The sequence below is a fragment of the Panthera pardus genome, unplaced genomic scaffold (genome assembly GCF_024362965.1).
Source record: "Panthera pardus isolate Hobbes unplaced genomic scaffold, ASM2436296v1 HiC_scaffold_19, whole genome shotgun sequence".
Classification (NCBI taxonomy): domain Eukaryota; kingdom Metazoa; phylum Chordata; class Mammalia; order Carnivora; family Felidae; genus Panthera; species Panthera pardus.
In genome coordinates, this window is record NW_026526754.1 from 24,900,450 (window position 1) to 24,916,724 (window position 16,275).

The 16,275-nt window shown below is 54.4% G+C and overlaps 1 protein-coding gene across 1 annotated transcript in view; it reads left to right on the forward strand.

Moving 5' to 3' along the window:
* ZC3H18 (zinc finger CCCH-type containing 18) overlaps positions 1-16,275 on the forward strand; it is a 59,429-nt gene that overhangs the window by 9,532 nt on the left and 33,622 nt on the right. Inside the window, 2 exon segments of the mRNA XM_053906748.1 lie at positions 8,602-8,686; positions 9,373-9,444. Coding sequence (XP_053762723.1) covers positions 8,602-8,686; positions 9,373-9,444 — 157 coding nt within the window.

The following is a 16,275-nucleotide window of genomic DNA, read 5'->3' on the forward strand; positions in this document are numbered from 1 at the left end:
GTCACACACCCTCTTCCTACTAGGACAGACATCCCTGTAAGTTCTTTACAGATTTTGGATACCAGCCCTTTATCCAATACGTCATTTGCAAATGTCTTTTCCCATTGCGTAGGGTGCCTTTTAGTTTTGTTGATTGTTCTCTTCGGTGTGCAGAAGCTTTTTATTTTGATGTCGTCCCAATAGTTTATTTTTGCTTTTGTTTCCCTTAGAAGACACATGTAGAAAAATGGTCCTGTGGCCAATGTCACAGAAATTGCTGCCTGTGCTGTCTTCTAGGGTTTCTGTGGGTTCAGGTCTCACATTTAGGTCTTTCATCTGTTTTGAGTTTGTTTGGTCTGTGGTGTAAGAAAGTGGCCCTGTTTCCCTTTGCATGTCACTGTCCAGTTTTCCCATCACCATTTGTTGAAGAGACTGTCTTTTTCCCACAGCATGTTCTTGTGTCTTTTGTAATCATGATCTTTAAAAAGTTGAGTTTTGGGGAGAAAGAGCCTGAAGTCCTACCGAGTAATGCTTTTACTCAAAGGAGTCGAGAGAGGCACAGAGCACATTGAAATAACGGGGTGGGTGGGGGGAGGTACCCCAGGGGAGGCGACGCTGCTTGTCTGGGAGTCATTACAGGGGAAGGTGTGTGGGATCTGTCAGAAATGTTCTGGGTTGGAGGAGGGAAAAGGTTGCTGCTTAAATACCTAACCGTAGTCCGCGGTAAGCACCACACCTCCTTAGGTGCCCATTCTGTCTTCACCTGTGCTGGTAGGCCGTGGTCGTGCCTGGTTTTAAACATTGCTTATCTAAGGCTCGTAAGAACAGAACTTGGTGGGGACGCGACGTATGTGGTTACAAGCTCCGAATTTTAGCTCATTTCTTGCAGCTCTGCTAATAACCTTGGCTTTACTTAAAGGGTATTGTCAGGGTATGGTTATGCAGGCGTCCTTGGGTTTCCCAGCCATGCTGCCTTTCCGGTTTTGGAAGACGTACCTCTGCCACAGGCCCGTCCAAGGGAAGAGAGGTCTTGAAACCCGAGTTAATCCATTTGGGTGAAATTTTAGGCAGAAGATGAAGTTCTTGGCCGAGGCGCCTGTGGGTGTGGTTGTCAGTGTTGCAGAGCGAAAAGCCCCGTCTTTGTTCTGTCCTGAGAAGATGACGAGGGAGGGGCTGATTACCAGGCGTGGCCCGGGGGGCCTTGGCGGCCCATTCCCCACTCAGAGAGGGCCAGTTGCGAGTTCTTCCTGCCTCAACTGTTGAACGAGTCTTAGGGGGAGGTTCAGCTCCTTTCCTACCTTTCCATGATCATATGGGCCAAGTGTCTCCCTGCGGGTCCCGGACGGCCGTGGTGTCATCGCACCAGTGGGCTTGCCGGCTGCACTTAGATGTGGTGGTGCGGGACCTTGGGTTGAACCGAGGCAGCCCTGGAAAATGCCCGTCGTCTGGAGGTTGGCTGGTTGCCCTAGAAAAAGCACGTGGAATAAAAGCCCAATTTGGCTTTCTTGCCCCTGGAGATCCTGAGGTTGGCCGGCTGGCTGGCTTGCCCTCCACACACCCTCCCACGAGGGGCCCCAGCCTAGGTGGAAACGGCGCGGCTGAGGAGACCGGGCGATGGCTTTGTTCGGCCACGCGGAAGCCGTGTCCTTCCCACACCACGGATGGTGCCTCTGGGTCACCGCGCCGCAGGGACGTGATGGGGCAGAGCAGGACTCGTGCCCCGCTTGGAGACAGACCTCCGCAAGCGGAGGGCAGGCCCAGTGAATGGTGACAGGAGCACACGCGGCCTCTTCGAGCACCTCTGCTGGGTTCCTGCCCTCGTCCGGCTGCGCCCCGCCCTGTAACTGGCAGCTTAAGTGTCGCTTCCTCTCCGTGGGCTCTGCCTCCTCCCCCGACCGTTATCACTGGCTGAGGACTTCGTTGTATTTGCACAGTCTGAATTTACGGGGTCATTCCTCCTCCCCCGCCTCCGGAAATACACGTCCCCTGAGTCCAGAAGCTGCCTGGTCGGCTCGTCTGTGTCTCACCAGAACTGGCCTGTTGTGGGCAGCCCCTAACTGCCTTCTGAGCAGAGAGGTGAAACCCCCGTTACTTTGGGGTACGTGCCATTGAAATGTATAGTGGCAGCGGGCAGAAGGAAGGTCTGCCCCGGAGAGCCATTCGCACGGGGCGGCTCCTGTACTGGGTGTCGGTGACCAGCCCTGCCTGAGCCCAGTTGGTAGGACCCGGTGTGGACGAGCGTCGGCCTGTCTGGGAGCAGCTGCTCCTGGCCTCCTCCTCCTGCTCGTGTCTTGGTCCCAGCCCTCCGTCACTCCCCGCTGGATCCCCGCTGCAGCGTTGTCCCTACCAAGATGCCGCACTGGCGTTCCTGTGCCGTGTCCCCTCCCTCTTCCAGGCCCGGGTCTCTGATGGAGGGGGAGCCAGAGGTACGCGCTTGGGTCTGGAAACAGCCTGCCTTCGCTGGTCCTTTGGCTTGGTCCCCTTTAGTCAACCCTTGCAAAGTCGCCTCTGGCCTCACGGAAAGCATCCATCCCAGAGGGGTGTTTTTCCCCATTGCTTACAAACCCTCTCATATCACAAGTGAACCACCTGGATGTTTTGTGAGCGGGAGATGCGTGGTTTGGCTTCTACCTCGAGAATCTGCATTCGCCGTCACCCCCAAGGGTCCCCGTACCCTGCAGTCTCCCTGTCCAGAGGCCCCTCCCGCACACCTGCCACCTCCTCCCTGCAGCCCTCCTGGCCTTGAGTTGCCAGAACAGCTGAGTGGGAGAGTCTACAATCCAAGTGCTTTCTCGTCTTCGTGATGCCTCGTCCTGCCTTTTCTCCTCTCTTAGATGTCCAGTCACTGGGACTCGTGACTTGATATGCGGAGGAGTAAGCCCTTAAACTTCTTTTGCCTAAACCACACAATTTGTGCCCAAGATCTTGAATTACCTTTATATGTGTTTGGTGTGCTCCCAAAATACCTTTCAGATGCAGATATGTTTCTGGAAATGCTGCTTTGCTCCTGTGGGAGGGGTGGGATTTTGCACACGGGCACCCTGGCTTGTTTGTGGAGTGGAGGCTGAGGGTCCCCGATGGCCAGTCCCTGGGGAGCCTTATTTCGTGTTGAATCAGCAGTCTCTCACTTGCTCTGGAAGCCACACTTAACCCCGGCCCTACCTGTGGCTCTGTCTCTGCCTGGGCGTCTCTCGAAAGAGTGGGTGGAGCCCGCAGAAATGGACCCCTCTGTGTGAGGTTCCTTCCTCCTGCACCTGCCGAGTCTGGCCGTGGCCATTCCTTCCATCAGGGTTCGAGGAGCACTCAGATTTGTGGGTCTTCGATTTGCCTTTCCCGGCAAGTCCTCCCCTCGCGGGTGTGTCCGTCCTTCCTTCTGCTCATGTATTTGATTCTGGGTTTGTATCTTACCTGCCATTTGGTTAATAGAATTTGGTGTCATCCATGTGGAAAAGGGTGGGCTGTGTGTTTTGTTCCAAACCTGCTTTTGTCGATCGCTCTCACGCTGGCAGTGTGGCCCTTCAGACCGCGGGACAGCAGCCACGTCCCGTCCCCAGTGGACAGTCCACGGCGCTCCTCTCGGGCCCCCACACGTACAAAAATCCTTGGAAGTGTTTTCTTGGCAGGTGGTATTTTATATTTTCTCCCGTTTAAATCTACCTGTTCCTTTTATATCTAGATACATAGTGTCTCCTACGAAAGGTCTCCCTCTGGTGGCTCAGGGTTTTCACTCTGCAGGGGCCCCGCTCTCCTCTGCTGCGTGGCCTCGCGGAAGCCCAGGAAGCAGCTGCCTGCCCCGCATTTGAGGAGAGTCCACACCAGATCAGGCACATAGAGAGTGCAGGCCCCAGTCCTTACCCTGAGCCTGGGAGTCCGGGAGCTCTGAGAGTGGACAGGTTTCCTTGCTCATCTGGTGGCAGACCTTGCCCGACACGATGCGAGGCTCTTTGTGATCCTGTGTTTACCCCTCGTGTGGCTGGTCGTGCACCCCCCCCCCCCACAGAAGGATGACCGCATCCGTTCCGGGGTGCTGTTCTGACCCCTGCTATATCGCCTTCTAAAACCAAACTCTTCTGAATTCCTAGACCACATCTGGCCCCAGGGGTGTTGGGTAAGGGGTCATAGACCAGGATCGTCACCCCCATCTTACAGATGCAGCACCTCTGGCATGGTGTCCGTGCCCGCCCCCCCCCCCCATGGTGCCGTCACGTGGTGCCCACTCACCTGCCTTAGTGCAGGGGCCGCTGTGGCGGAAGTGGCTTCTTGTGTAGATAATATGCAGGCGTTGGTTTGTTGTTCTGTTTTGTTTTTATTAAAGCAAGATAAAGACCTGCACGGAGATGTCAAACTATGCTACCGTTGTCTACACGGTCAGGGGTTTTTCTGATGTTTATTCTTTTTCTTAGATGAAAGTCTTTTTTTTTAATTTTTTTAATGTTTATTTTTGAGAGAGAGACAGAGTACAAGCGGGGGAGGGGCAGAGAGAGAAGGAGACACAGAATCCAAAGCAGGCTCCGGGCTCCCAGCTGTCAGCACAGAGCCCGACGTGGGGCTCGGGCTCATGAACCAGAGATCATGACCTGCGCCGAAGTCGCATACTTACCCCCCTGAGCCCCCCAGGCGGCCCGTACATGGTCCTATTTGGCATATCGCCTCCGAGGTAGTTTTCCGCTAAAATCATGACCACTCTTGAGCGCTCACTGCTCAGGTTTTCTGTGAGGCACCACACGGAGCACCGTGAGCGCAGCGCCTGGCACGGAGCAGCCTGTTCTGTGGAGGACAGACAGTCCGGCTCGAGTGGGGCCTGTGTCCGTGGTCACACTGCCGGGATTCAAGTCCAGTCTCCCCCCGCAGTCCTATTTTGTAACGCCGGTAAAGTGCAGTGTGCCCTGTGTGTGTGTTGCCCTGAGTGGGCACTGGTAAGGAAACACGAGCAGCCTGGTGTCCCTCAGTTCTGAAAACTCCAGAGAACCTTGCCCACCCCCTGAGTTCCACATGGGGCTGTTAGTCTGTCCCGGGTGGGGGGTCGCCGAGAGCCTCACGGGTGGTGTCCCAGGTGTGCACCCAGCAGGTTGTTTCTGGCCGGACCCCTAGGGCCTCTCCTTGTCCTCTGCTCTCCGCTGTGTCAGCTTGTGGCCCTGTGACCAGGAGGTCTGAAAGACACACGTGATGTGACAGCCGCAGACGACTGAGTGGTGTGGATTTGGCTGCAGAGACGTCGTTCTTGACCTGTGTTTGCATGAGACTGCACAGTTGAAGTCATTTTAATTAACCATCACTTGAAAAGCCATCGTACTAAATAAATGAATGGTTAGTTGAAGTTTCAGCTGTTGGGGTGCCTGGGTGGCTCCGTTGGTTGAGTGTCTGGCTCTTGATTTCAGCTCAGGTCATGATCTCACAGTTTGTGAGTTCGGGCCCTACGTCAGGCTCTGTGCTGACAGCTTGGAGCCTGCTTGGGATATTCGCTCTCTCTCTCTCTCTCTCTCTCTCTCTCTCTGCCCCTCGCCCACTCTTTCTCTCTCAAAATAAGTAAACTTAAAAAAGAAAAAAATTCACGGTATTATATCGCTGAGTGGTCTATTCATCGTTCTTGTTTGTTTTATAATTAGAGAAGAGACCATACGTCCAGCACATGACAGGGAAGCCCTCTGTCTCCTTCCTAGTGGGTGTGGGGACTAGACGGCGGCAGCCAGTAGGTAGATGCTGTCTTGTGTTCTTTGGGTCGACGTTGCGTCGTGTGCGCATTACGTGTGGTTCGAGCGTTCTTAGCCCTGAGCCTTCTTGGCAGCCGCACAGAACACGGCTCACGTGACCGCTCGCCAGTCTTAAGATGGGCGGGCCGGTCTCCTCCCTGCTCTGGCAAGTATCGAAAGTAGCAGCTTTGCAGAAATACCTCTTTAAATCTGATCCAGTGCGCTTACTGGGAGCCCTGACCCATGCAGGGCCACCTCCTGGGCTCCTCAGCTCAACCCCTGGGCCTTGATTTCCAAATAAAGCAGGAGGACTTGAATGGGGTGTAACCTTTCAGAAGAGTTTTGTTTTCCTAATGAGAAAGAAGAATCTGCCCTCGATTTGAGCAAATAGCACCTGAGGTGTTAGTCTAGCAGCCATCGGCGTGAGAGCAGTTGTAAAGAGAAGGTGCCCGGGACACCAGGGGGCTCAGTCGTTGAACATCTGACTTGATTTCAACTCGGTGGTGATCTCGAGGTTCGTGCTTCGTGGGATCAAGCCCCGCGTTGGGCTCCGTGCTGACCGTGTGGAACCCCCTTGGGATACCCTTTCTTTCTCCCCTTCTCTGCCCCGCCTCCTCAAAAATAAATGGGGAATTATCTTAAAAAAAAAAAAAGATTCTAAAGGACCAGAGGAGAGAGGTGTTCCATGATGCCACAGGAAGCAAACACATCTTGAGACCTAGGAAATCCTCCTGCGGTTGGACGTGGGGAGGTGGTGCTTAACGGGTATGGACTTCCACTTAGAATGTGAATATGTTCTGGAGATCTAAAAAAAATTCTTGAATAAATTATTTAATCTTTTATTTATTTTTTAAACATTTATTTTTGAGAGAGAGAGACAGAGAAAGGTCGCAAGCAGGGGAGGGGCAGAGAGAGGGAGACACAGAATCGGAAGCAGGCTCCAGGCTCTGAGCTGTCAGCCCAGAGCCCGACGCAGGGCTCCAACTCACGAACTGTGAGATCATGACCTGAGCCGAAGTCAGACGCTTAACCGACTGCGCCACCCAGGCACCCCAATTATTTAATCTTTTAAAAGAAAGAAATCATTCTGTTGGCTCTTAAGGGATATAACTTTCAGGCATTTGTTCTTTTCACTATAAAATGCTTTTTTACTTTTATTGTTTTTAACGTTTATTTGTTTTGAGCGAGTGGGGGAGGGGCAGAGAGAGAGAAGCCCAAGCAGGCTCTGCACTGTCAGCACAGAGCCCAACGCAGGGCTTGATCCCATGACCGTGAGATCGCAGCCCGAGCCAACATCAACGGTCAGATGCATAACCCACTGAGCCACCCAGGTGCCCCATAAAATGCTTTTTTAATAAGTAAATATTTTTCAGGCAGAAGTTATACAAATATTTACGCTTTAAAGATAAGCCATCCTAAATCCAGGGTTTGACCTTAGTATTTTTCATTCAACAAATGTTTGCTGACCATTTGCTATAAGCCCAACACTGTGCTTGGACCGGTGTCACAGTCCTGCCTGGTCTGAACCCCTGTTCAGTCAGGCGGGACCGTGGCGGCCGTGACCCATGCTGTGAGGACCTGTGGTGAAAGGAGCCGGGGTGGGGAGGTCCTGAGGCAGGAAACTAATCCACCCTCTGAAAATGAGGTGAGCCGCGTGTTAGTGGGTTAGTGGCGGTGGAGAAGGAAGAAGAATGCGGGCTGGCTTCTGAAAGGTCACTGCCAGGAGGGCCCGTGGGGAGTCGGGAGGGAGTGGGGCACCAGTGGGGAAGTGGCTCCCAGACCAGGCGGCACTTTGGATGAGGGGGGAGACGCTTTGGTGATCCCCGTGCCCTGCCCTGTGTGACCCCTTGGGTTGACTGTCCTAGAGCATCCTGGACAGGGTAGGACGGGCTAGGTCAGTCCAGGACAGGCTAGGACGGGCTAGGACAGGCCAGAACAGGCTAGGACGGGCTAGGACAGGCCAGGACAGGGTAGGACTGGCTAGGTTGGGCCAGGACGGGCCAGGACAGGTTAGGACTGGCTGGGATGCGCCAGGACAGGGTAGAGTGGGCTAAGACAGGCCAGGACAGGTAGGACAGGCTAGGACAGGGTAGGATGGGCCAGGACAGGCAGGACGGGCCCAGCCAGCATAGGACAGGCTAGGACAGGCCAGGACGGGGGGGGGGGGGGGGGGGGGGCATTGAGGAGCTCCATCCTGGACCTCCCACCAAAGATGTCAGCAGGGCACCTGCATACCCGCTTTGGGGCTGGGGGTGACCCCTGGGGATGGCGTCTCAACTGAGGGGCACAGGGGAGCGTCTGCAGGTCCGTGGTGACCGAGGCCCTGGGATAGCGGAGGCTGGACAGGGCTCAGAGCAGTAGTCCAGGTCATGGCTGTTCTTTGGAATTCCTGGGGGTGAAACCCACCCAGGCGTTGGTGTTTGTAAAGCTCCCACATTACACCAATGCTTGGCAGCCAAGGTAGGAGCTCTGGCCTGAGAAGGCAAGGTTCTGGGTCTGAGCCTGACCTCCCTCCTCCCCACCCCTAGACTCTTGAATTAGAGGACGTTGGTTTTGAGTTTTAAGAACAAAATATTTTGGCTTATAAATACCATTTAAATGCACAGAATTCTAGAAGTGTGAAGTGTAACGGTTTTCTGCCCAGCATTGCTGCCGGAGGGAAAACAGAGAAGCCTGCTTTGTACTGAGCATTACGTGCTTCACGGAGCGTTTTTACTTGGTGTTTTGTGTCACGCCTCGACCTTGTAGACGAGCTCTGGCGTATCCCCATCGAGGTTTGGAAAACTGACCCGAATTGCCAAGTGGCCAAGACACCAGTCTCGTGAAAATACCCTTTCTGGTCTGGGGAAGCCGTGCCTGTTGGTGGACGCCCTCCACCTCCCCTCTCTCGTTAAGGTGACTGCCTTTTAAGTCCCGTTGTCCTCTGTTTCAGGATGACGATCTGGAGGAGGGCGAAGTAAAGGACCCCAGTGACAGGAAGGTGAGGCCGCGTCCCACCTGCCGATTCTTCATGAAAGGTAATTGTCTGTGGGGCCTTGTGTGGTCTTGGCTTTTCCTGGGACTGTGGTGGTGGCTCAGCCCTGCCCAGTGCCCGGAAGCCTGTGCAGGGCTGTTCTTGGGGCCAGACCGTGACCGTGGCAGGGTGGCACCGTCCTTTGCTGGTCCTTGCCTCCTTTGACTGACTTGGAGGGGCCAGCCTGGCCGTTTCCACTTTGTGGCTCCAGGCCCTCCCTCCGTGACAGCAGAGCTGTGACCATGCCGTTTATGAGTAGTCCTTGTCCTAAGGCAGACGCCCCGGGCACCAGGGGCCCTACCTCTGTACGGAAAGTTGCTGCTTGTTTGCTAAACGTATCCAAGTACATCCTTCATTTGGAATGGATTTCCAAATAGCAAAGAGATAGCCTCTGAGTGCAGCAAGGTCGCTCCCTCCCGGAAGGTGAGTGGTGCAAGCCACGTGGCTGTGACAGGTCACAGACTAACACCATGGGTGACCTGGAATGGCCGCGAGAACCCCAGTCCGTAAGGGTCTCGCGGCCACACGGCGGTAGTTTGGGCCTATTCCTTGTAACTCCGCCTTCTCCTCGGACAGGTAGGAAGGTGTCTGTCTTCGTCTTAGCCTCGCTGGCCCTGGGCGCCCTGCTCGCTGGCCCGGCCCGCGCGTCTGCTCTGAATTTCACAAGAGCTTCCTGTACTTCTTTTCCAGATGTTGGGACAGCGTTGTCCACTCCTCTTCCACCAATATCACATTCCATACCACTCAGAGGCCAGGTTAAAGGTACAGAGTATACGGTTTTCCCTCTCTGCTCCGGAGGCCAGACTTCTTTCTCCTGGATCCAGAATGCTGATGTGCAGCCAGAAGGAAGGGGGAGGCTCTGAGGGGCAGAGAGCGGTTGTGGATCCCAGTTCTTAGTGGCGCTCGATGAGGCTCCCGGGACCTTTGCGGATCGCGGGGGGGGCAGCGGTGGGGGGTGGGACAGGAGGGGCACGGTGGAGTCCCATCTTGCCGAGAGGACAGGCTCTGCACTTGACTGGTCCTCGGAGGACCCTCTGCCTAGACCCCCCAGGGTGACGTGACGCAGAGGGTGCTTGGGGCCCGGGTCGGCTCACTCCTCGGGGTGTGGGCTCCTAGCCTGTGCCGTTTACCTGCACAGTTTTGTTTTGTTTAAGTTTCTTGATTTTGAGAGAGAGAGAGAGAGAGCAGGTCGGGGAGGGGCAGAGCGAGGGGCAGAGAGGGAAGCCCAAGCAGTCTCTGAACTGTCAGCACGGAGCCCAGCACGGCACTCGGGGCTCAGACTCACGAACCGCGAGATTATGACCTGAGCCTGTTTAACCGACTGAGCCCCCCAGGCGCCCCACGTGCGTGCTGCTTCTGCCAAGTGGAGATACTTGGACTCGTGAGTTAGACATGCCCGTGATGGGTCCTTTGCACAGCACGTGCTCTGTCCTCAGGAGGGTGGCTGGCGGTTGTCTCGTGGACAGCAGAGTCACCCTAAGGACACAGATGAGTGTGTGGTATGTTTTAGAAAGTAAATTCTTAACAGTTCTTTACAAGCTTTAGTATTTGAAATATCAATATTTCAGAAAATTTTGAGCAGAAGACCTCTTTTCCATAATTACGTGGGAGTAAATGGTGTCAGCCCGCCGAAACTCCTCACGGGGAGATGCACTTACGCACATACGTAGATGCGAACGCAGTCATTTCCGGTTGGCACCGCTGTGGAATCGTTCAGAAGCCTGGCCGGCCCGGCCCGTCGGGACTAGCCGCGGGCTTCCACGTCAGGAGGCGGCACCGTCCGTCCGCGCCGCGGAGGCTCCGGTCCAGGTGCTCCCGGGGGTCCCAGCCCTGAGGTCGTTTCCGGAGTTTAGCGACAGAAGCACACAGACCGACGGAGTGGGTCCCGTGTTGGGACCGCGGATGAGCATCCTCGGAGGTACCTCGTGGCACGCACAGGGCACCGTCTCCGCAGATGACTCCCGGGCCACATGTCAGTGGGAGGGAGGTCCCTCCGGAATGCTCAGCTTGGGTTTCAGAGCCCAAGGCCAGCGGCAGGGCTCTCTGCAGAGAAATCTGAGGCTAAGTGGCACCCGGCCTTCTCGGCAACTTGGCTGGGCAGAGTCAGTAACTTGTCTCAGCCTCGGTTTTTGAGTATACATTTACCTTTCCCCCTGGATTGTTGAGTGACTGCGGAGAAATGGGATACAACGTAGGAAGAAACGGTTGATTCTTTGGGCGTGCCGAAAAACATCTCTCGCTTTTTTTTTGAGCAAGTTTTTGGGTGAAAATGTTTTTGCTTACCTGCAATTTTATAAGCTTGGTGTTCCATTGAGACAAATCGTGTAAGTTCCCTTCAGGAGCAGGAGGAGTCACTTTAAAAATAAAACAGCGTTTGTCGCTTTTGACGAAGATGGGGAGAAAGGGGACCTTCACACCCTGCTGGTGGGGACGTGACCTGGGGCACCTGCTGGAAGACAGTCTGGCGCCTCCTGAGGACACGAGCGTGTAGGACCATCCGTGACCCCGTCGATTCTGCTTCTAGATCTCCACCCGAGAGAGATGAAAACGTACGTCCACCCAAAAACTTGTGCGCAAATGGTCGTAATGGCAGTGTTCGAAACGGCCCACGAGCGCACACAGCGCCCGTGTCTGTCAGCTCATAAATGGTCAGACAGCGTGGTCCGTCTGACGGTGGAATATTACTCGGCCACAGGAAGAGTGGAGTAGTGGGACCACGGCACGGATGAACCGTGAGGACGTCATGCCGAGCGAAAGATGCCAGACACGAAAGGCCTCCTCGTGTGCAAACTGTCCAGGATAATCCACGGAGGCGGGAACTGGATTAGCCGTTGTCTACACTGAGGAGCCTGGAGGGAGGGGGAGTGGCTACGGGCAGTGGGGGCGATGGCTAATGAGCGCAGGGTTTCCTTCTAGGATGATGGTTGGACAACCTTGCACGTATGTGCTGAAACCCGCGAAATTGTTCGCTTTAGATTGGGACATTACACGGCATGCAAGTTATATCTTAATGTGAGGTTTCTTCCTGAAAAGTTTGTTAGTTATAGTTCTCTTAAAAGATACCCCCGGATTAATCATTCATTGCCCAAATGGGTACCTTGATATCTGTGACCATTGGCAAGAAGACACAGGAATATAGGTTGAAACATCTTTAAGCACCGGTACTTTGTTTACAACAGGTTTCTACCTCTGGTGTGTTTGTGTTAAGTCATCGAGATGGGAAGCTCCCCCTACAGTGATGGAAATAACATTTTCTTGAAACCATGTCCTACGTTGGGTTTCTGATTGGGCCAGCGATCAATAGCGCCCAGCCCATTCTGTGGGACAGGCCTCCTGGTCTCTGCTCCTTCCTGTTCTTTCTCCCTCTCCTTTTCTTCCCTGCCCCCCTCCCCCCGCCCCCCACAATTTGAGAAAATGCACCTCATGTGAAATTTACCATTGTAACTATTTTTATTTTTATTCTTATTTTTATTCTTATTTTTATTTATTTTTTTTTGAGACAAAGCATGAGCAGGGGAGGGGCAGAGAGGGGGGAGGCACAGAATCTGAAGCGGGCTCCAGGCTGTGAGCTGTCAGCACGGAGCCCGATGCGGAGCTCGAACTCACAGAGTATGAGATCACGACCTGAGCTGAAGTCGGATGCTCAACTGACTGAACCACCCAGGCGCCCCGTAGCTATTTAAACTTTTTAAGTTTTTTTTTTTGAGAGAGACAGAGACAGAGCCTGAGTGGGGGAGGGGCAGAGAGAGGGAGACACGGAATCGGAAGCAGGCCCCAGGCTCCAAGCTGTCAGCACAGAGCCCGATACGGGGCTCGAACTCGTGAACCGTGAGATCATGACCTGAGGCGAAGTCGGACGCTCAGCCGACAGAGCCCCCCAGGGGCCCCCCCATCGTAACTCTTTTTAAGTGTAGGGTTCTGTGGTGTCGAGTACATTCACATTGGGGCCATCGCCTCCATCATCTCTGAAATTCTTCATCTTGTACGAGGGAAGCTCTGTAGCCATTAAACGATAACCTCCCATTCCTCCCTCCCCCAGCCCTGGCGACCACCCTCCTGCCGTCTGTGAACGCGACTCCTCCCGGTGCCCCACATCAGTAGAACGGTGCGATAGTTGTCTTTATGTGACTGTCTCACCTCACGTGGCAGCGTCCTCGAGGCCCCCCTGTGTTTTAGCGCGTGTCAGACTCTCCTTTCTTCCCGCGGTTCGTCCTCTGCTGCGCGTGCACCTACTCGTCCGACAGCGGACCGGGGATCTTTCACCGTCCGGCTGCTGTGAACGATGCAGATGTTTCTTCGAGACCCCGCTTGGAGATTCTGGGGGTGTGTACGGCAGGCTTGCTGGGTCGTGCGGTGGCTTTACTTTCCGTTCCTTGAGGCGCCTCCCCGCTGTGTTTCGGGGCAGCCCCGCCACGTTGGGCCCCCGGCAGCCACGTCCTCCTCCCCTACGCTTGGTGTTTTCTGACTTCTTGAGAGAGAGAGAATCCCAGTGGGTGTGCTTCTGATTTCCATTCCCACGGTCCCGGGTGACGTGAGCATCTCTTCGTGTGCTTATTGGCCGTTCAAGGAGGATCCCCTCCTGGGAGAGGTGTCTGTTGCCCACTTTGGAATCTCTGCATTCTCCTTTATGTTTAAATTTTTTTTTTTTTAATGTTAGTTATTCTTGAGAGAGTGAGACAGAGCATGAGCCGGGGAGGGGCAGAGAGAGAGGGAGACACCGAATCCGAAGCAGGCTCCAGGCTCCCAGCTGTCTGCACAGAGCCCGACGCGGGGCTCGAAGCCACGGACTGCGAGATCGTGACCCGGGCCGAAGTCGGACGCCCCACCGACCGAGCCACCCAGGCGCCACTCTCCGTTCTGTTTAAAGCAGCAGCAGGTCTTAAACTGCGGCCTGTGAACCCCTAGCATTTCTTCAGACTCTCTTCCAGGTCAGAACGACTTTTGTGATGCTGAGATTACGAGCAGGCAGGTGCCGGCCCCGTGGACTCGGAGTGACAATAGCAATTTCATTTAATGGTGTCTGTGATAGAGCAGTGAGAATTCTTTTACGCTCAAGTACAGGTCTTTAAAAAACAAAAGAAAAAAAACACCTTAATTTCCATGCCAGAAAATTTGCCTGTTCTAAGCATGCAATTCAGTGATTTTTTTTTTTTTTTAATTTACCAAGTTGTGTGGCTGTCACACAGTCCAGTCCGGGAACGTCTCCATCACCCCGGAAGACCCGCGGCCCGCAGCGCTGGTCTTTCGCACATTCGGCGAGACGATCTGGGAAGTACTCACGGAGCCCCTCTGCCGCAGTGAGGCGCGGACGTCATCCCCAGGGAGGGCGCGCGAGGTTCGCGCCGTGGGCTGGGCCAGCCGGCGTCCCCGCGGGGACCGGCCACGGTGGCCCGGAAATGAGCAGAGCCTGCCGCTCCCCGGACAGCGGCTGACAGACAGCGGCTGGCGACGTCCGTCGCTAATGATGAGGTTTGGGCTCCCGGGCTCTCGAGCGGAGATCAGAGTTTGGGAGAGCCCGAACCTCCAGCCGCGGCGTTTAGCGACCGTCGCGTGATGTCACCGACTCCCGTCTGGGCAGAAGGTCCGCTCACGGGTCGAGATAGACCGGTGGGCGCGAGCAGAACAGTTGGAGGTGCTCGGCGAGAAGGTGACGGACCCCCGCACGGCGGCTGGCGGCGAGAAGCTTTCGCCGGACCGGGTCGGTGTAGTGTCGAGGGCGCGAGGGTCTCTTCGAAGCCTGCTGAGTCCCCTCCCTCATCCGGCTGCATCGCCCCCCGAGGCTGCGTTTTCTTCACCTGCTCCAACCACAGCGACACCGCATGGCAGGGTGAACGCAGAAGCCGTCGGGGGACAGGCTGCCTTCCGTTTAATGGCAGGGTTCAAGCGGTCTGCGAAAAGGAGGGTGCCTGAGAGGCTCCGTCGGTCAGGCTTCCGACTCTCGATTTCGGCTCCCGTTGGGATCTCACGGCTCGGAGTCGGCGCCCCGAGTCGGACTGTATGCTGACGGCATGAAGCCTGTTGGGGATCCTCTGTCTCCCTTTCCTCCACCCCTCTTCTGTCCCTTCCTCCCTCCCTTCCCCTGTCTCTCTCTCTCTCTCTCTCTCTCTCTCTCTCAAAATAAACAAACATAAAAAAGAGGTTTGCAGAAAGAAAAATAACGCTCATAGCAGTGTTTTTGAAATAGAGGTTTTTTTTTTTTAATTTTTTTTATTTATTTTTGAGACAGAGACAGAGCATGAGCAGGGGAGGGGCAGAGAGAGGGGGAGACACAGAATCTGAAGCAGGCTCCAAGCTCTGAGCTGTCAGCACAGAGCCTGACGCGGGACTCAAACTCACAGAGTATGAGATCATGACCTGAGCTGAAGTCGGACGCTCAACCGACTGAGCCACCCAGGCGCCCCACAGTTATTTTTTATAACACATCTCTGTGAACGTATTGTTAACATAGGTGACACTTGCCATATATTAGGTTTTTACATTTTTTTCAGTTTTAATTTCTATAGTAAATGCCAATGGATGAAACCCATCTGTGACTCTCTGAGGCCCTAAGATCCGTAAGTCCAAGAACCACTGGTTTCAAATCTACGTTATTTAAGAAGCAGCAGCCCAGAGAGTAGGTCAATTACTTCAGTTACCGGAAGGAAAGCATTCCTCAGGAGAGCCAAAATATCCCAGAATACCGCTGGAGGTGACCGGGTGTGTGTGAAATAAGAGGGGAAAGTCCTCCCGAGTTCTTTGTGTTCTGTCGTTAAAAGCTTGCACGCAATGGTTCGTTGGATTCCATGCCCGTTAGAATACACGTTTGTAGGTCTTGGGTTTGTCCTTCATGTTATTGGATGTTTACATATTTTGTCCTCCTTTCAGTGGTAATTTTTAAAAACTTTTTGTTTAATGTGTATTCTTGAGAGAGAGGGAGCGCAAGCAGGGGAGGGGCAGAGAGAGGGGGAGACACAAGCCCGAAGCAGGCTCCGGGCTCCGAGCTGTCAGCACAGAGCCCGATGTGGGGCTCGAACCCGCGAACTGCGAGATCATGACCTGAGCCGAAGTTGGACTCTCAACTGACCGAGCCACCCAGGCACCCCTTTCGGTGGGATTTTTTTTTAAAACCATGAAGCGCTTTAAACTTCTCTGTCCTTGTGATCCCTGTGTTTATTTTCTATTCTGAGTTATTCAGGCTAACAGGAAATGGGACCAGTGACTAAGGCCGCTGTCTTACTCAGAAATAACAAAGTAGCAGGACACTTTGCAGATACAGTGAGTGCGGCCTCTAGAAATGATACCAGCACTGCCTTGTACTGACACCGGTCAGACTGACAGTCAGAAATTGAAAAATCTGCTTGTGTTTCTGGGCCCACCACACATACACGTCACACGTGTGCCCACAGACACGATGCTGTCTTCGGACGTTTCACACTGCGGGAGAAGTGGATTCCTCCTTGGTCAGGTGTGTGGTTGTGGCCAGCAGGGCCCTGGCCTGGGAGACGTGGCTCTGGTTTCCTCTCGTCTCGGGGTTTAGTTTCTTTGATTTCTGCGGATTTGTGTCTGTTTCGCCGATCGTGGGTTTGGTGGGATTGAACACGCAGGTTCCTTCTT